The 20,793-nt window shown below is 39.2% G+C and overlaps 1 protein-coding gene across 1 annotated transcript in view; it reads left to right on the top strand.

Moving 5' to 3' along the window:
- Positions 1-16,574, top strand: part of LOC113199600 (phospholipid-transporting ATPase IB-like) — a 165,202-nt gene extending 148,628 nt beyond the window's left edge. The window contains exons 32-34 of the mRNA XM_077795482.1: positions 5,613-5,711; positions 8,799-8,887; positions 16,444-16,574. Coding sequence (XP_077651608.1) covers positions 5,613-5,711; positions 8,799-8,887; positions 16,444-16,574 — 319 coding nt within the window. The remainder of the gene's footprint in view (positions 1-5,612; positions 5,712-8,798; positions 8,888-16,443) is intronic.
- The last annotated feature ends 4,219 nt before the right edge of the window (positions 16,575-20,793 follow it).

Below are 20,793 nucleotides of genomic sequence, written 5' to 3'. Positions count from 1 at the left end.
AAAAAAAATGGAGTAAAACCCTCTCAAATATAGTTTTCCCAAAATATTTAAATGTTGGTTTAGAGTTTCTCAATTTATTTCAACCAAGTCCACTAAGGGCTGGGGTGGCAGAGGTGGAAGGAACTTTAAACTATATATAATCCCTAATATTAAGGTAAAGGATTTATGGAATTACACAGCTTTAAAACAGAAACTGTTTATAATATGAATTATTACACATATTCTGTAACATGAACAACAAAATTCTAAAACAAATTTCAAACTCATTAACGAACAGAGAAAGGCATATACTGAATGGGATAATATTAATTTTGTTTTTTAAGGTTTAATTCTTCCTTAATTTCTCTATGTATCAGAAAATACAGAATTATTTGTGGAACCCAAAGTGGAGAACTGAATCTTTCCCAGCATTGCCAGAAAATACATACCATGTTTTCTTCCCTCTCTCCTTCTCCCCTCCCTTCTACTTGCCTTGCTCTCCGCTCCTTCCCACCCTTCTTCTCTCACTGTGTGTCCATATATGATCTCTTCATTCATTCCACCTTCAAAAAGAATTATCTTGTCTGAGAGTCTTAAGAAACCTTTTGAAGAACTCCCTTCATATTGGTATTAACCAAAGTTCGCTATGGGAATGGGGCAAAGGTACTGATACATTGGTATTACCCTGAAAGTGGACATGAGGTTTCAGGGGCAGCAATGGACACTCATTACTTACCCACAGCAGTAGCCACATTAGTTCCCCTGGCCCTGATTTTCACCCTTCTGGGTGATGTAGTGAGTGAGGAGTGGGTGGAATAGCCTGAAAGTACCAAGTTCATACCATCGAGAGAAAACCAAAAATAGGAACCTGGGAGTTTGTGTTGGAGAGGGGCATCCATCCTCCAGCCCCTCGAGAGAGAGGAGGGAAACTTTGCTCCTTAATATCAACAAATTCTCCTTGAAAGACGACAGGGAAAGATTGTGGGTCCTCACCCCTTGAATGTAAATACAAGTCTTCAGGGATGAGAACAAAACAAATGTCTGTGGATTTACAATTCCTGGAATATCTCCATAGCCCAAGTCTCATCCCATTTTTGAAATATAAACATTTTGACAAACTTTGTCATGTGAAGAGGTAAAGTTTCTAATTTAATGAACAGTTATGGGCCCTTCTTTGTATTAATAGATTTGTGATCTTGTTTATTAAAAATAATCCCAAGGTGGCACATGCCTGTAATCTCAATGACTTGGAAGGTTGAGGCAGGAGGATCACAAGTTCCAGGCCAGCCCTCATCAACTTAGACAGATCCTAAGCAAGACCCTATCTCAAAATTAAAAGGGCTGGGATTTGGCTCAATGGTAAAGTGTCCCTGGGTTCAATCCCCAGTATCAAAATAAATAACCACAAACTACCCAGAGCTGGGATAAGCACTTACCTCTCATGCTTCAGCCCAAATAAATCATTTCCCTTTATTCAGACACTTTCAATCTAGGTGCTAAATAATTCATCACCTGAAGGTATTTGGTATTTACTCAATACCAAAGTGTTCCTGGAAGCAGAGCTAGAATGCTGGAGAGGTAGAGTGTATATGGAACTAGAATATGCAGAAGACTCTCGAGTTAAAATAAGCATTAGTTAATTAATCAGTCTGAAGTGTCTTCATTTTCTGGGAAGAGAAAGCTTACTGTTAAGAACTTGACCCAGGGCAATTTTAATGTCCAGTTAAAATTTAACTTTGGAAAACATGCAGTATTTCCTGTCTCCTTACCTGCATCCTACCTGAAACTTTTTAATTTGATTCCCAGAAATAATTGGTGAGGAACAAAGTAATTGATTAGGTGCTAGATGCTATCATTTAGACAATGACAAATGAATCAAGTATTGATTAACTTCAAATGCACACACACACATACACAAAAAGACAAAATAAGCATATCATTGTCAATCTTGAAACATGAGTTTTTGAATCTTGGAACATTTTGAAGCTATGTTTACCTTTTTAGAATCATTAAATTCTACACATTGTAGTATTGCCATTATAAATATATCCTTAAGAAATATTATTGAGGAGACATTTTCTTAAAGGAATGTTGTTTTCTTGTTAGTAAAGGCCACAAATGCCTATTTATTTGGTAATATAGACGAAATATAATTTCAGTGGAGAGAAAAAGGAAGCATTACTGTTGAAAATGAGCAGTATTTCAGCAATTAAGAAATGCACAAGTGCTTGAAACACACCTCTCCCCATCTAGAGCCCAGCCCAAGAGATCACAGAAGGAAAGCTGGTTGCTGAGGAGGTGGTACAATGGAGAGGCCTTGAAAAAGCAAGATGCTTGTGCTGAAAGTGAAAGGCTAAAACAATAAGTAGGTCAGACATTGTTCTTTCTGTTTGAGATGAGATTTCAGACTCTGCCTCTCAGGAACTGCTGAGAACTAATATATATATAATATATATATTAGTTATCATTGTGAATAGTCTCCCAACTGCTGCACAGGGGTGCAGCTTCTTGCAATCTGAAGACAGCCTGGTGGCTGGAGGGATACCTATCATCTGAGAGGTCGTTCCTGAACAGCATATAGAAATGCAGACTTTTTCTCTGAAACCTGGTAATCTGGCCTACTGAAACAAATTAATAGGCAGATTAAGACAAGGTAAGGTCCACAAACTTATTAACGTGTGCACATATTCATACGAGCCATACAAAATATGAAGTTCAAAGAAGGGCTGGATGGTTGACACTTAAAACAATGCCCTTCTTAGAAAAGAGGTCAGTGGGGTGCTGTAGGGAATTTTAGAGGGTCAATCAATTGTTTTTAAGGAAGAAAGTGAGCCTAGAGAATAGACAGAGACCTGGGACAAACTTCCTTGGACTCTGGGTGTGGTGCTTGATTTTCAGTCTCTTCCTTGGTGCTATGAGCTTTAATTCTCCTTGGTTAATGACATCTCGGTAGGAAGATTTGAAGGCAATTTTGTTTCTTATTGGCAGATCTCATCTTTAGGTGCAGAAGGGACCTTGGGAGAAAGCCCTTCTTGGTTTGCTGCTCAATTTGACATCTAAAATGATATATTTTGGGGTGCTGCTTTCTGAGCCACAATAGCCAATTTTCAGGTCAGCTATTTATATGATTTACAGTGAGGGGTGGTTCTGAGTTTGGGAAGTGTCAAATACACATGATAATGGAAACGAATGTGGTTCAATGTTATTTTAATATCTTTTTCATATAAAATGATACACTTTAAAATCTGATATTAATGTAGAAATCTACATATTAAATGAAAGCACTTTATCACATAAAAAACTCTAACTCAGAAAATATATATAAAGTGTGTGTTAAGAAATTTCATTCCACATAGTGTTGTCTATCTATTTTTCTTGCATAAAGACTATAATTTGGTTCTTTATTCTGTGGAAAAGAATAAATGAAATATACCCCATTTGATAGAGTCCATTCCGAGGTATTAGAAGATGTCCATATTTTCCCTCCATAACCCAGAGTCACTCATTTTAGATACACAGCAAATATATTCTGTGCCTCAACTTTAACTGCCTTACAAAAGCTCTCCTTTGTTGTTATTGTCCTTTCTTTAGGTTGTGATGGCCAAAAATGTCCTTAGATAAACATAATAAGTAGAGCTCTTTCACAATGAATAGCCATGAACTTTAACATGGTCTTACATCTCTTTTCCAAAACCTAAGCCACATTTTGTTAAATATTTCTCCTTCCTTGCTTTGCTATTTCTCATAAGTCATTTCCAGGCAAGTCTTAATAATAGATAAGCCCTTGGGGTCAATTGTGAGAGGAGCATGGTAGAGTATCTATATGTTTATATTTTATTCATTATTTTACTTTGATAGAAAGGAATACAAAAGATAAATAAAATGAGAGCAGAGTGACATAGGCTTTGGAGTCAGAATATTAGGGAAATTATTGTTTTTGGAAGGAGGGTTGAATGATAGCTTCATTTTCTAAGGAGCGTCTTAGAAAATTCCTTAAATGGAAGCACACCTCTTAGATACACAGCAAACAGCGTTCTTCCTCAGGTATACATTCGCATTTAGGTTTGCTAATTTTTTGCATAATGTTATCTTGTTAAGTCTGGTATCACATTTTTTAACTTTTTTGTACCAAAACTTGACCATTAACCTCTAATTTCTCCAAATCCATCAGTCCTCTTTTTTCTTCCCATCCTTTCCCATGTTGGCCAGACCAAAATTTATAAGCCACCAAGTTTTACTGATATCCTAAAGTCTCTTGCACTTTCTCATGAGACTTGGTTGGAGGTAAAGAAAACCATGGCTGATACAGTGGCTCGTGAGCTATTCCTGATAGATGCCTCTGCTGGGCTTCCTTTCAGGGACGAAGCCAAATCTTTTTTTCTTTTCTTTTTTTTTTTTATTGTTTTAGTTGTAGTTGGACACAATACCTTTATTCCATTCATTTATTTTTATGTGGTGCTGAGGATCGAACCCAGGGCCCCGCACATGCTAAGCGAGTACTCTACTGCTGAGCCACAATCCCAGCCCACAAGGCCAAATCTCTCTTTATCAGGGCCATCGATGGCCTATTTTGTGCCCATGCCTTCCATCTCCTCTAGCTACACTTTGCCACTGCTGGGCTTCTGGGTATGTTTCTTCTATCTGGAATATTCTTCCCCTCTCCCTTAGTTACTGCCTCCATCTCCTCCAGACCCCAGTTCCACTCACTTCCTCAGAGGAACTTTTACTGAGATCTTTAACAACATTCTATCTCAGCCCCCACAGAGTCGCTGCACCAGCTGAGTCCCTTATCTTTTTGAGAAGGCAACCTGCGCAGCCTCTGTGTGCCACCCAGATACTGTTTTTCTAGCAGCTTAGAACCATTATCAGGGGGGTGCAGGACAGAGCTGGGCAGTGTAAGTCAGCAGACACCTTTCCTTTACGAGGAGTAGGATGATATCTAATTATACCTCACGAAGTATATTTAAGAACCCATGAGTGGATAAATGATGAATGCCCAACTATTGACATGCCCCATTGCAAACAAGTGGACAAAGAAAGGGAAAGCATCTCTTTGAGTCACCTGTATATTTGAGATCAAATGTATTGATCTTTGCTACAGTAACTACAGAGACTTCCTCTCTGCCATTATAATGGCTATAAACGGCACAGCTAGCCCTAGTGTTCTTTGATTTAAGTAAGTACAGAAGACAGGACACAGCTGAATAAGAACCTGAGCATCAAGATTCTCAAGCAGTTTTCACAGCAGAAAAAGGTATAAGTAGTCACATCTCAGTCCTATGAATCTTCAGTGCTCTGTGTGCCTAATACAGGAAAGTTCTACCCTCCATAGTCAGGGTGCTTCTATAGCCTGGACATGCATCAAACAGAGCTGCAGCCTTCATGGAAAGTGAGAAGTTTGGGGACTGCCAGCTGCTAACATACACTACCCTGTGCCCCTCTGGTAATGCTTCTCAGGTGCTAGGAAACAGCCTGGTTGCACATGGAGGCTGCTGGTGTGGTGTCATACCATGTTCCTTCACATCACCAATCATCAGAGGATGCCCAGACAGCTATCTAAGAGGGCAAGGAAGAGTTGCTCAAGCAAGTAAAGCTCATATGCTATGTTCTTTTTATCTTTCCACATGCTATAGGATTAAAAATACCTACAAAAGAGGTCTTCTAGAAGAAATTCAGGAGCTGGAAAGCAGAAAAGATAGAATATTGGAACATAGTGAGATTTTTGAAAAGAGGTGAGTCTGTTCTCTTCATTATGGTTTTTGTGAAGAACACCTTCTCCTTATTCTTTCTCACATCTTTCCTTCCCAGGAATGTTCAGACTCCCCCTTACTCCCCAAGTTCATTAAGTACATGCCAAACAGCATTTTGACCTGCACATGCCCTGCAGCACAGTCCCTGTTTCCCTGCACACGAGGACACAGGACACAGGAGTATGCACATTTATGTCAATCAGAGCAATGGCTTTCCATTGAGGTTTTGACTGGAAAGTTTCAAGGAGATTTCAGATATACAGGAAATTTATTTGGAAATTTGGAAAACAGGTATACAGTAAATACCTTTGTCAAAACTCATGATACTGAACTATGAATTTTAACATAGAGGAAATGGACCTTAGTGGGAAAAAAATATATAAACACAGTATAAATGTGCAAAAATAAAGATTTCATAGCAAAGGGTTAATCTCTCAAATGAGAAAAGTGAAAATTTGGGATATTTCCAGAAATCAGAAAAAAAAAACAAGTTGAAAAAGCCCACCAAGCAATAGAAAAACAGGTAAAATATAATAAACAGTTCATAGAGAAAGAAATATAATAGTCCTCAAACATATGAATGTATCCTCAACTTTATAAGATATTAAAACTGTTCTTCATTTATCAGAATTTCTTACCTTTGGTTGGTGATGACATGGGAAAAGAAAGATTTAGAGCAGTTAATTTGGCAAAATTTATTAGAAATACAAATGCATTTAGCCTGGACTCAGCGATTCCATTTCTGGGAATTTACCCCTCTTCTTTGCCCTAGAAATATCTGCAGATATCTCAAGTACTTGAGTAATATTTGGAATAGCAAATATTTCAGAGAATAATACCTTGTGATACATCTATACACTGTGATGGAAATGTCCCTGAGATATATTAAAAGGGATAATCAATGCAGAACACTGTGTACAATATGCAAATTCTATGTAATCATACTAGGCACCATTGTGTATGCCTGTGATCCCACTGGCTCAGGAGGCCGAGGCAGGAGGACCACAAGTTCAAAGCCAACTTTAGCAACTTAGAGAGACCCTAAGCAACTTAAGCAAGACCCTGTCTCAAAATAAAATATAGAAAGGGCTAGGGATATGATTCAGTGGTTAAGTGTCCCTGGGTTCAATCTCTGGTACAAAAAACATAATCACTCTCACTGATAAAGCACCTCTGCAAAATTACCCAAGAAACTAATCATAGGGATTTACCAGGAAGGAATGAAATGATGAACAAGGCAGGGAGCAGGAGAGGGGCCTTTATTTACTTTCTTTTTAGATATTTATAATGATGCACCTATTTCACTATGACAAAGAAAGAAGGAAAAGAGGATATATAAATGGTAAACATATAACAGAGGCTTAGAGATGCTGACTTTTTAAAGAAGTCCTGACAGGGACATTTAACTGCCAGCTTTTACAATGTCCTGTTCCAGACCTCTGGAGCAGCACCTGTAAGTCTCCAGTCATTGCCCTACACCTTCCAGAACAAAGAAACTGGCAGGCAGATCCCCCCATGATAAGGCTGCCTCCCCAGCAGGAGAAGTCATCTCAGGGTACCTGAATCACCCACTTCTAGGATCACAGGTCTGAAAAATAAATACCCCGCAAAGCTTCTCAAGTAATAATAAGGACTTCTCCAGAGTAACCTCACACAGAACCAGAACTGAGATAATGAACAACCAGACCAGTTTGACCAAGGCTGCTCAATTATGCACACCTCTTGCCCCCTGCCCCAATTCTTTCTCTATTTAAATCTAAAGCTCATGTCAATACCCTGAAGACAGGGCCGAGATGCTTGATCTCACTTGTCTTTTCAATATGACTATTTTGATTAAAGTTCCTTTCCTGCTTCTCATCATTACTTTTTCCATTTGTTTTTTTTTGGGGGGGGGGGTGCGGGGGGGACAAGTGGCCAGAACTGATTTGGTGGGATCCTCAGAGTTGGGTCTCTGGCCTGGGACTATAGTACAAAGGGATTTCAGAAAGCCCAGAAGCAAATGCTTCTGGGTATAGAGCAAAATTCAGAATCATTATCTGATTGTCTTAATTACTTTGGAGCATTTCAACCTCTTTCTTAAGTTTGTCGTGGTGAAATAGGTGCATCATTATAAATATCTAAAAAGAAAATAAATAAAGGCCGCTCTCCTGCTACCTGCCTAGTTCAACCATTCTCTCTCCTCTTTAGACAGTCCCTAGAAACCCTCCTCTGAGCTGGAAGGGCTGATTCCCATCTTGGCAGGAGGTAGGGGTACCTGATTCTCAGTGGTCAGCCTTAGGAACAGAACTGGAGTCACATAGGGAAATTGGACACCACGTGTAAAGGTGTTGTTGTGGTTGATGAAAGCCGCTGTAACTTGTTGTACAAACTTAAACCCCTCAACTGGAGAGTGCACACAGTAAACCCAACATAGTAGAAGACGCTTGTGGTTTGTTAATATCCAGTATATAGGAAAACAATGTAGGCTTGACCATATGGGTATTTTAACCTCATCTTTCAACTATAGGAAAAAAATAAATAAATAAATAAAGCATAAACTATATTAATTATGCTCCTTAGAGGGGGAAAATTCATAAAGTGATCCCACCTTTTGGAACTTAGAAAGTCCTACCCTTGGATTTTTCACTGTTGGTCCCATAACAAGTTTTGGGGGCTAAAGAAGAAGGTCCCCCTCATGTTTATGCCAATGCTTTCTACCACTGCCAAGAGTTTTGAACTAAACTCATTTATTATTCTTTGCCATGAAGAAAGGAAGTTGAGACAAATGTTGTTAAGGTACACCTCATGTATCTCTAAGGTGCTCTGACAAACCAGAAGAATGCAGAACACTTATGGTTCAATTCAACTATTTGGAAAGGACAGTTAGGAGAGTTTTATCTAAGAAATGCTCTCAGCAGAACACTATTTCAGAAATAGCATCTTGCTGATAGATAATACCATTTTATTTTAGATACATAACCAAAATGTGGAATAGTTTCTACTTTCACTTACAACTTGATCTTTCCCAGTCAATGCCTTTGAGACCTGTTCTAATGAATTAATGCCAGGCTGTGTTTGATTTACTCCCAGGATGACAGCAGCAAGTCTCGCAGTGTCCTTTAGTACACAGCCCTGTGAGATTTTCTTCCGGGATGATTCTGTTGATCTAAGTGCCCCACGTAAGTAACTCACCGTAAAATGGATCATGGTGCTGAAACTGTCTGTCCACGAGAGGGGTGAGGAATTAAAAGTCAGGTCATTCTACTTGAGGACATTGTGCTATGTGAAAAAAGCATAATACAAAAGGCCAAAATGCTGTATGAATTCCCTTATGAGGCACCTTGAATCATCAGATTCATAGAGACAGAAAGTAGAATGAAGGTTGTCAGGGACTGATGACCAGGAATGGGGAGTCAGTGCCTAACAGGCACAGAGTTTCAAAGTGAAAATAGTTCTGGGGAAAGATGGTAATGATGGCTTACAGCAATGTGAATGTACATAATGCCACAGAACTATGCATTTAGGAATGATTAAGATGGTAAACTTTATGTTTGTGTATTTATCACAATTATAAGAAATAAATGGAAACTGCCTGTATTATTATCTTTTTTTTTTCAAAGATAGTTCTTACAGGAAAAGAGAGCTCAATTGGATTTCAGAAGTTAATGTGTTTAGCCTAAGTCATGAGCAAGTTGAAAAAAGATTATTCCAGATCTCTTGTTCCTAAAACATAAAATCCTTAAATGTAAATCCTAAAGTTTTCAAGATTCTCCAACAGATTCCCATTATACCATTTTAAAGATAAAACTGGTGGTAGTGCCTAATAATTTTTACCCAAAGAAACTTTACATACTCTTCATTGGTACAAAGTTAGCACAGCTCCATTAGGCAGGAAAAAAACTTTGAAGTTATTTCATTTCCCCTTCTCTTAATAAGAAATCCATCTAAAGTTGCCTGAATGGAAGATTTGGATCCTAGGTGACCTTCATTTGGCAATATTAATGCTGAGTACTATATTGGGAACAAAAACAAATCAAACAAAAGTAACAAGGAGGAAACAAGTTGTGGTATTTGTTGGGAATGAGACCCAATTGCCCTTTTTTGGACAAAGGCATTCACTGAAATTTTAAAATTCTAGGTTCTCTTATTGTATTTTTTAAAAATTTCTATCGTTTGCCTCTTGGATGATTCAGGGCACATGCAAGCTCACACATGCTCACACACTACTTCTTCAGCCTATCCCATACCCACCCCTTTGCTTTCCTGCCTCTCACTAGAGATCTAGGGGGGGAAAGAAGCTGAGCAATAATGGGACATAGAAATGAACCAGGATAAGAAAACATATACCAGAGTAGACATTTTAAGGACTGGAGTTAATGTCTCTCCCATCTTCATTCCCAACTGAGGACCTTGATTTCTTCATAGGATGAGAGGTGGCCTTCCCGGGGCTCTCCCCACACCTTACTTGCCAGCTGTATCCATCCGCCTGGTTGGCCATCCCATCTGATCTCACCCGCACACACAGTAGATTTTCTTATAAAGTAGAATGCTCTCTTGACCACCTGTTAACCATTAGCTTTGGTTTCATTTCATGGCATTCCACTGCAACAACAGTTTTTGATAAAAATGATCTGTAGCCACTGCATCAAATTTCTCTTCTCTCCTTCTCTCTGACACCCATTCTGTTCAGAATTTCACTCCTGCCACTCAACTGATAGTGCTCTGGTTGAGGCCGCCACCACTGAACCTTTTATAGTCCATTCTCACTCCTCAAGCTGAAAAGAAGCCAGTGGTACCCTGGGCTGCTTGGCCCTCCTTGGACTATTTCTTCACATGGTTTCTAGTGTACTATACCCTTTGGTTTCCTCCCACCTTGTAGGATACTCCTTTTTGTTGTGACTGGTTTCTTCCTTTTCCCTCTAGTCTCTAAATATTTGGATGTTCCATGGTTCAGTTCTTAAGTTTTTCTCTGTCTAGATTCACTCAACTGATGATCTAATCTCAGCTCAGGATTTAAATTCCATCTCTATGTTGATAACTCCCAAACTTCTATGTCCAGTACATATCTTTCCCCCAAATACCAAATTCAAATATCCAACTATCCATTCAACATACCCATTTGGTTATCTAATAAATATTTCAAACTTCACATGTCTAAACTGAACTCCTGGTTTCCTCTTCCACCAAGATTGTTCCATCTAAGATTTGCCCATCTCAGTCTTTGGTCACTTCACACTTCCAGTTGCTCAGGCCAAAACCCTTGATGCCATTTTCAGTTTTTCTTTTTCTCTCATAGATGGCTGACTCCATTACTCTGGGCCCAAAGTGAGGCAGCACATAAGGCGGAAGGGCCCCGTGGAGGGAAGCTGCTCATGTTATGGTGGGGTCAGGAAACAGAGAGAGAAGGGGAAATGGGCAGTAGGGAAAGCGAACCCTTTCAGGTCATGTCCTCAGTGACCCCCCTCCTCCAGCCAAGCCCCCACCTGCCTACAGTGACTACCCAGTCTGTTTAAACTAGGATGGACTGATCATGTCACAGCTCCCACAGTCCAATCACTTCACCTCTGAACATTTCTGCTTTAACACAGGAGCTGTTGGGTGACACCTCATCTCCAGACCCTAACAAAGTCCAAATCCTTAAAATGATCAACAGAGATTTACTGGATTTGGGCCCTGTTACTTCTCTGGTGTTATCATCACCTTTTCTTCTTCCTCCCTCATGCACTCTGGCCTTTGTATTCTTCTTGTGGCATACCAGGTATACTCCTGCTCGAGAGCCTGGGCACTAGCTATTCCCTGTGCCTCCACTGCTAATCCCTTATATACCTACACACTCACCCCTTCACATTCTTCAAGTCTTTGCCTAAATATTACCTTCTCAATGAAGCCTACCCTGACCACTCTATTGCCACCCAACCCGACCATGTTTCCAGTTTATCTTCTGTTTAGTTAATAGCTCTTTATTGCCCTTTTGGGTACTACATGATTAACTTTTTTTTTTATTATGTCCTGGCGTATTATCTGTCTTTATTGACAAAATGTAAGCTTCATGAGAGCAAGAATCTTTGTTTACTTCACTGGTTTATCCAAACAAGCAGAAGAATACCTGGTACGCAGTAGATGCTTAACAAAAGTTTTGTTGAATAAATGAAATAATTTATTAATTAATAGGTCAAGCTGAATTATACATGCTAACAGAAACCCATTCCATCTCTCTCTCTCTCTCCAATGTAAACTATAAATATGGTAAAGTGGAATTAATACTTATTAAGCACTTACTGTGCACTTGGCCTTCTGTTGAACACTTGGCCATTGTACTACATCTTTGGAACCACGATGTGAAGGTGATTGTCAGATACTTGTTGAATGACAAAATAACTAACTGAAACTGCAAGGTTAAGTCATTGGCCCTAGATTCTAAAACTAGCAACTGGTAGAATTCAGAGTGGAATATATTAAATTCTAAAGCTGAGACATGGAAATCATATAGATGTTCTGTCACTCAACTGGCCATGGGATGTTAGGCAAGTTAATTATCATCTCTGAGCTTCCCTGTCTCTGTCCTTTTGGTATTCTATGCTATTAGGATCACTAGAGGTGGCATGGAATGAAAGAGGCTGTAGATACCTGGATTCAAATAGACAAATAAATGCTTTATCCAAGAATCACACAGTCCTAAATCCACTACAAAACTTTTTATAATATCAAGAATGTGAAAGACCTCAAAATATCATTGAATGCATATGAGAAACAGAATATATGTATTCTGTTCCTTTTAAAGAAGCATTCATTATAAAAATAATTTTGTGACTCATTATTTTTTAATATTAAAATAGAAAATACTGTTGGAAGGTTAGACATTTCTTTAAGACTACAAGAGATTCTAAGATGTTTCCTCTACCCACATTGTCACTTACTGCTTAAGGTGAAGACTTTCAGCCAATTTGTGTTTTTTTAGGTCTTGTATATTTTTCTGCTGAATACCAAAATAATAACTTGAATTGTGCAGTGTTCTCAGCAATTCAAATAAGAAACAGAAGGGGAAACTTTCTGTTCATTGTAATGTATCAGCTCTTTCTCAAGATAGAAAATTCTAACTTTTTTGGGGGGGGGGTACCAGGAATTTGAACCCAGGGATGCTTAATTACTGAGCCACATCCCCAGCCCTATTTTTAAATATTTTATTTAGAGACAGGGTCTCACTGAGTTGCTTAGGGCCTCCCTAAATTGCTGAAGCTGGTTTTGAATTCACGATACTCCTGCCTCAACCTCCCAAACTGCTGGGATTACATGGTGCCCAGCTCAAATTCTGACCTTTTTTTAAAAAAGAATTTTTTAGACTCCCAAATTTATAATAAAGTGAAATAATGAAAAATGGCATGGTTAATAATGAAGTCTGCTAAATGTTTTACCAGGTTAAAGAATGAAATCATTTGAAAATTCCCTCGTCTTTCTCTTCTGCCCTTCCTCCTTTTCATTCCTTCCCCAGATCCTGTCAGTGGCTCTTTAGGAAGACAGCCAGGGAAAGTTCAGGAGTTGGGCCTTGCAGTACTCCCTCCAGGTCCCCATCTTGACTTTCTGGCAGTCAAGGCTTTTCTTCCTAAAAGATGAATGAAAGTGGGGAATGCAAAGAGCTGGGGGCTTCCTCAGAGAACCCCCATTTGGATGCAAATGGTGGTTAAATGTTCATCAGGCAGAATCTGGTGAGCAGATCATTCCTCTCTCAGGCTGGGAAGTTGGAGATCAGTTGTCTGGGTTTCTGTTCTTCCATTCTTCACAGGGAGTGTTGGGAAAAGGAAAACCAGACCAGCTTTCTAAAGGACACATGTAGCCTCTGAATAATGGCTGATCCAGATTTAGTTGATTTTTTGGTGTTTTTTTTTTGTTGTTGTTGTTTTGTTTTTTTCCAGTACTGGGTACTGTATGTCTGAACTACATCCTCAGGCCTTTTTATTTTATTTTGAGATAAGATCTTGCTAAATTGCCAAGTCTGGCCTGGAACTTGCAATTCTCCTGCCTCATTCTTCCCAGTCACTAGGATTACACAGTTAGTTGCCACTATGCCCAGCCAGATCTAGATTTGGTGAGACCAGAAATTATAATTATATAGTTTGGGGTACCTCTTAAGAAAAATTCAAAAGTTTACTAGTTTTACTAGTTTCAAAAGTAAATACTGTATTTATTAGGAATAAGAAAGAAAGCACAATATACCACTAGCATATAAATGCTGACAAATTCCCAAACATCATTCAGAGCCTGAGCCAGGGATATGTAGCTGAAAAAAAACCTCATCAGCTCCCAGAAAGTACAATGTATGCGTACCATCTTTTTGGGGACCAAGGTGAAACCTTTTCCCTAGGCCAAATCCATCGGAAGTCCTCCAACTCCTTGAAGATCTTAGCTCGATAAATATGGCAGGAAAATTGGCCTTTCAAAAAGAGAGGTTTGGTTTATTCATTTTGAGTGGAGATACCATTTGAAATGGTCTTCCGTTAAGAAGACCATGCATTTATGGTTAGAACATTTAAAAATAAAGGGATGGGGTATTTCCACCTGTGGTTGTTTGCAGGCCTGATTCAGCATGGGGCTTTGATTCAGAGGGAGGCTGATGAAAGCTTTGGTAACTTTTCTCAGGGTTTTCCTGCCACTTACAGGTACTGTCCTGTCTGCTTTCCAAAAGACATCCACTGATGTTTCCTCAGAACCATTCATACCATCCATGGTTATACAGGAAGTACCAGTATGGGGTTTTTTTACAACTCCAAATTTCCACCTGAAGATTGTAATTGAATTTTCCTGAAATGGCAAAAGGAGAAAGAACGGAAAGAAGGAGGGAGGGAAAACTCAATATTAATACCAATATCCAACCAGAGATAGTGTACACTGACTAAAGCAATAGTTCTCCATGCATAGTCCTATTAAAAGACAAATTGCAAGAAATCTTAAATCTTTGCAGAATTTAGTTGACTTTATTTGAGATTCCAGAATAGTACATCAATCAGAACCAAAAATGTTCAGAATACCTCTTTCACCACTTGGGCAGGTTATATTTATAGCCAAAGAAAAAGAAGTGACAAACAGAAAATGGAAGTGAATCAGAGCTGCCCAGTTGGTTACAACTCTTGTCTTATTTGAACTTGGTTTGAACAGTTGGCTGCTTGAAACTGGATGAGACTTTGGTACATGTTATAAGAATAGGTTATAGTCTGTACACATCAAGTTAGGTTGAAGTTTCCTAAGTAAGAACCTCTCAGGCAAACACAAAATGTACGGAGGCAGCTGTAGGCCAAACTTAATAGTCCTGAAGACAGCAATAGAAGTGTCCCCTGCGAAGTTCTTAGAAATGCCAGTTCCTGGTTCTCACACAGACTCACTAAATCAGACCTCTGGAGATGGAACCAGACATCACCTGGTAAATTTTGGTATACATACAAGACAGAGAACCACTGGTGTAATGTTTAGGCAGAATACATGCAGTTTTCTTAGCTCCCTGGGTGATTCTAATATACAGAGAAGGTTGTGAGCCATTTGCCCTTACTTGTACACAGAGACATTTCATTTAAAATCCTGCTGATTAGTAGGTAATGTAAGTTCCATTTATAGTTTATTTTTCTTTCACAGATCATGACTTCTCACTAGTAAATCCATTGTCATTAATCAGCTACATGATAAGCATTAGATACATGTGGATAGAAATAGTGATTGCTGGGCTCCATGTCTTTTAATCTGAATGCTGTATTGTGTGACAGAGCTACTGTCTACCCTATCAAGGTCAAGAGTTAAAGAAGGACAGTGATACTTGTTAGCTCTCTATATTGAGTGCCAGCTTAACTTTCAGAAATGATTATAAGACTGGTCCTCCAAGGAATATAGTATTGATAAGTGAATCAATTCTTCTGGGAATTTCTACTAATGACATTATTTATTTAAACTTAATTAAACCACTTTGAAAACTTATTTAAATCAGCCAAATTTTAAGACTTATTTAAATCAGCCAAATTTTAAGACAGGGATGTGTCCAGCATGATGGATTCTTTACTAAATTTAATATTAACATTATATGTTGTTTTCCAGCATGATTTTGGCTTCATCAATTACTTTTCTAGGTTTCAGTTACAAGTGTCCTCCTCAAGATTCAGACATTTGCAGGGCCTCTCCTCTTGAATGCCAATGGAAAAAGGGAATCGGGGACCCGGGAGGCCACTGTTTGGGTTGTTCAGTCTAGTCTCAGCCATGTAAGTGGCAATCACTCCTCAGCAAGTGATATAGATGGTTAAAATGGCAAGAGTGACATAGCCATGGTCAGGTCATTTCCTGTAGAATAGCAGTTGCTATGTAGGACATGATACACATCAGAAACCTTGGGAAATCTTTCAAAAGCCACACTAAGGGGGCTGGAGATGTGTCTTACTAGTACAGCACTTGCCTATCATATATGAGGTTCTGGGTTCCATCCTTAGTTAAACACACACACACACACACACACACACACACAGCCCCACTTCCAGATCAACTGTGGACCCAGAAAGGGATATTGCTTCAAGGGCTTCCTAAGTTATTCTAATACAGCTGGGTTTGCAAGCTGCTCTGTCATCAGACCCTCATCCTATGGGTCACTTTTTTCTGTCTAATGTGGAGACTTGCTAGTCCAGTTGGAGTTTCGGTCTCTGTCATCAGAATGTTCACCAGCCATGAATGTTCCTAAAGGGTTCTCTTGTCTTTCTTTGCCTTCCAGATGGGTATGCATTTTCCCAAACAGAAGGAGCAGTGGTCACTCAGGAAGAACTAGTTCGTGCTTATGACACAGCTAAAATGGAAAACTCGAGAATCTCAAAAAGAAGTTCTGATTTTTCTGAAATTTCCTAAGACCAAGATCATTGTGTTTTGTGTGCTCATAACCTTCCCTGAAGCTGACAGAGTGAATTGGCACTCCTATTCCAAACTAGAGTCTGTTATTTATTTGTTATTTATATTGACTGATTCATGGGAATAAGTAATGGGGGGGCCCTTACTTTCTTTTCTTCATTTGTCTTCAATATTTTACCCAACATGTTTATTATTTTCTGTGACTGTGAGATAATTTATCAGTTCAGCCTAAAGTATAAAATTAAACATATTACATTTTAACAAAATTTAAACTTTCTATAAGTTGGGGGTGGGGAGAGTAGAAGATGTCATGTTGCCTAGCAAAGCTATTGTGCCTAATAAATATGGAGCCATGCAGAAACTTCATATTTTGAAATCACACATTAAAGGCATGGAGCAATGCATAAAATATTTCCTGTCACTTTCATTGCATTTTATTGGTATAAATTTGCCCAACATTTTTTATTTCAATAAATGCACACAAAGCCTCAGACCTCAAAATCATGTGTATGAGAATCTACTAGATATTCCATTATTTTCTATGAATCATTGGGTTCATATATAATCCTCGTTCTGATTCTCTGATCCAACAGGACTAGTAAGAAATTCAACTTCAATAATTCTTGGAGCTCTGCCTTTGGTTGTACCAATCATTCAGGGTCTCACATGGTACCGAGCTTTAGGACACCCTCTGCCTTCTGTCATCAGCTCACATTGGTCATCACATACATGCAAGGTCCCTACGGGCCTGGAAGTTCTAGGAAGCTTCTGTGGTAGATATGAGGAACTGAAACCTTTGAGTAGACTAGAAATCCCCATGCCCGTGGTCTTTCTCACATGCCTGGGAAAGACATTCTGCTCTTGGAATGCATCATTTTCCTAGGGCATCTCCAAAGAATGCAGAGATATCTCACAAATCCCTTTTCTAGTCCAGGGACAGCCCTCTCTACAAGACCCTATTTTGCTTTTTAAAAGTTGTTGAAGGCTACCTCTACTTTTTGTGTTGCCAAAATGACATCTCTCAGGAAATGAACCAAAAAGCCTGACGCCTGTTTGAAGGAAAATAAAGTAATATGGAAAACCTTGGTAGAAAAAAAAAAATTCAGAAAGGGTTGGGAGTGTGGCTTAGTGGTAGAGTACTTGCCTAGTATGTGCAAGGCCATTGGTTTGTTTTTGTTTATGGAGCTGGGATCTTCTGAGAAACTGAGGCAGCATGAAGACCCCCTCTTCAAACCCTGATTCTTGTGATCAAGTCAGAAAGAGTTTAGACATGTTGCTCAGAATAACAGGAAAAGTTAATTGGAGGGATAGAAAAACGGAAAGGGGACACTCTCAAGGAAGAGAGTGGATTCCCTCAGAGAGAAGAGGGACAATGTGCCTCTCTTGCACATGAGTTTTATCTGGGATCCCAGAGAAATTTTCAGAGAGTCCTACCCAGGTCCACCTCTTGGCTTTTGACTGACATAAAGGTGACATCTCACTTTCAAGTCCCCCCTGTCATAGTAACTGTGGGTCACATTGGCCCATGTGGACTGATTCTAATTCTTACAGATTTTATGGTTGGGAGGACCTATCCTTATCTCCCAGAGTTTCAGGATCTGGTCACAAAATACTCCTGGGTTCCTCCAGTTGACGTTATCTTGGGTCTACATTTCTCCTGCAGTTAACGGGTAGTTTGCTGAGGAATATAACATCCTGTCCACTTAGGCTGGGCAGGGATGCAGGTAAATTGCTTCTTGGAAAAGAAAGAATGTGGGGGTCAGTATAGTGAGCCTATTTTATAGAATTATTCTCTTAACCTCATGTTTTTACCATCTTCATCTGTCTGTTCCCTAACACACCCATAAATACATCAGAGAAGACTGGAATAAAATACCTTGAGATGTTGACAATGATCATATTGGGATGCTGAAAATTTAAGCATTCTTTTTATACTTTCCATATTTCCTACATGTTAAATATGATTTCCAACTTTGGTAAGGTAAATTTATGGGTATTTCAATAGTAAGTATTTCTTCAGTGTCAGGGATTGGATCCAGGACCTCATACATGCCAGGCAAGCATAATACACTGAGTTATGTCCTCAGCCCCACAAATCTTTTTTTTTTTTTTTTTTTAAGGTCAAGTTGAATCTTTTGCCAGCCACCAAAAAATCACTGGACTGATGATAGTTGCTGATATTGAAATTTATTTTGAGAGGCACAAATGATATACTTCCCTTTATCACTGAAAACTGGCTGGATTTGGACCCTGCTCCAATCCCCTTGCAAATTAGGAAAATAGGGGTCCCAGAAGTCTCAACTCCTGTTTAAGTGATAAGGAGGCTCCAGGAAGGAGGCAAAGCCTGTGAAACTCCTTTCAGCCTTTTGTCCTGATGCACCCCTGCCCTGCCCTGTGCAGTGGGACATGTAAATCCGCAGATGTACATATACCATCTTTTCTTAATAATCTGCAGCTGCCTCTTCTCCTCTGCCTCCCCTCTTTAAAAGTTCTGCTAATTTTCAGGTATTTCAGAAATGGAACTTTTGAAATAATAAAATTTCTTCCGTCTTCCTTCAAATCTGGCTTTTAACCCCTTCTTCTACCAATTTGAATATTTCAGAGCAGAAAGCCGTATGGCCTAGCCTCTTCCTCCCCTCCCTAGGGAGGAAACTTATGCCACCGTGGTAACAATATTTCCACGTCAGTTGTCACTGATTGATCTAAAGACTTACCAAGGATGTAATGTACCCAGATGGGTTGTTTTTCACTGAAAAAATATGTTTTCAGGAGTGGACTATTTACTCTCCATCTGTCATATTGTCAAGTTACATGTCATTGTGTCACATGGCATTTAACTAGTGAGCATTTTTAGAAATGCTAAACTATTTTCTTCCCCTTCCTCCCTCCCTCCCTCCCTCCCTCCCTCCCTCCCTTCCTTCCTTCCTTCCTTCCTTCCCTCCTTCCTTCCTTCCCACCCATCTTTCTTTCTTTCATTTTTTGGTGACAAGGTGCTTAACCACTGAGCCATATTCCCAGTGGCTCCCCTTTTGTAAATTTTTTATTTGAAGACAGGGTCACCCTAAGGTCACCTTAGGGCCTTGCTAAGTTGCTTCGGCTGATTTTTTTGTTGTTGTTGTAGATAGACACAATAAATTTATTTCGTTTGTGTATTGTGTATTATTATGTGGTGCCGGGGATCAAACTCAGTGCTGAGGCTGACTTTGAACTTGTGATCCTCCTGCCTCAGCCTCCTGAGCACTGGGATTACAGATGTGCACCACTGTGCCATCTTGTTCAACATCTTGATTAGTGTTAGTTTTATATGAATAGTGACTTTATTTAATAGCCAGTCCTTTTATATTTTTGCAACTCACTTTTAGAAAATATATTATTTTAGTCAAAATTTACTGAAAAGGGACCAGAATCAAGGAATCCCCAGTTACTAAACATCTTTAACTTTCCTTTTATGGACTACAAAGTTTATTGGATTTCTAAGTTGAAAAATAAGACATTGTAACCCCAACAAATTTATCTCTGAAATAGAATAATAAACCCAGAAAGGATTTTGAAAAGTCAACTCGATAACTATTTTTGTTTGTTTGCCTCTATATGAAACAATACCCAAATCTCTGAGAAAAAAATTAGTCTTTCCTCCTCATATGTGTCATTTTATATTTAGCAAGTTGTAATCTCCTTTGAAAGGACAAACAAGTAGAATATATCTACGCCCAGTGAGGTGGGGAAGAAGCACCAGATGCTGGTTCACCTGCTCCTGCCCTTCTAAATCCATCCTGGGCACCAGCAACAGGACTCAGTAATGCCCAGGCCTCTATGTCTCTCAAGAGAGACCCACACATGTTATCAATCTTTTCTGCTCATTGGAGGTCCACAAGAGTGTATTCTGCCCTTAGACCCTGGAGTGAAGGGTCTGTACTCATTTCTCTGCTCCCTGGTTGTAATCCTGGGTGTTCTTACCTCCTCCAGCTGCACACTCATTTCATCCTCTGATATTTACCTAAAAAGTTGCCAGAATCCACAGAAAATATGGTGGGAAATCCACCAATCCTCCTCCAGTTATTGTGAGGAGTCTCAGCTCTTCCATTTCTCATCTTCATCTCAGCTCCAGTTTCCTACCTGACCTAAATCCTTGATCTTTTTTATCTTGTCTCTTACTGCTATTTCCTTTTCTCCATTGTCACTTAACCTCAGCTTGGAGCACACCTTTTTTCCTTTGATT

The sequence above is a fragment of the Urocitellus parryii genome, chromosome 2 (genome assembly GCF_045843805.1).
Source record: "Urocitellus parryii isolate mUroPar1 chromosome 2, mUroPar1.hap1, whole genome shotgun sequence".
In the NCBI taxonomy this organism is placed as follows: domain Eukaryota; kingdom Metazoa; phylum Chordata; class Mammalia; order Rodentia; family Sciuridae; genus Urocitellus; species Urocitellus parryii.
The sequence above is the reverse complement of the archived record's forward strand: the minus strand, read 5'-3'. Positions and strand labels throughout refer to the sequence as shown.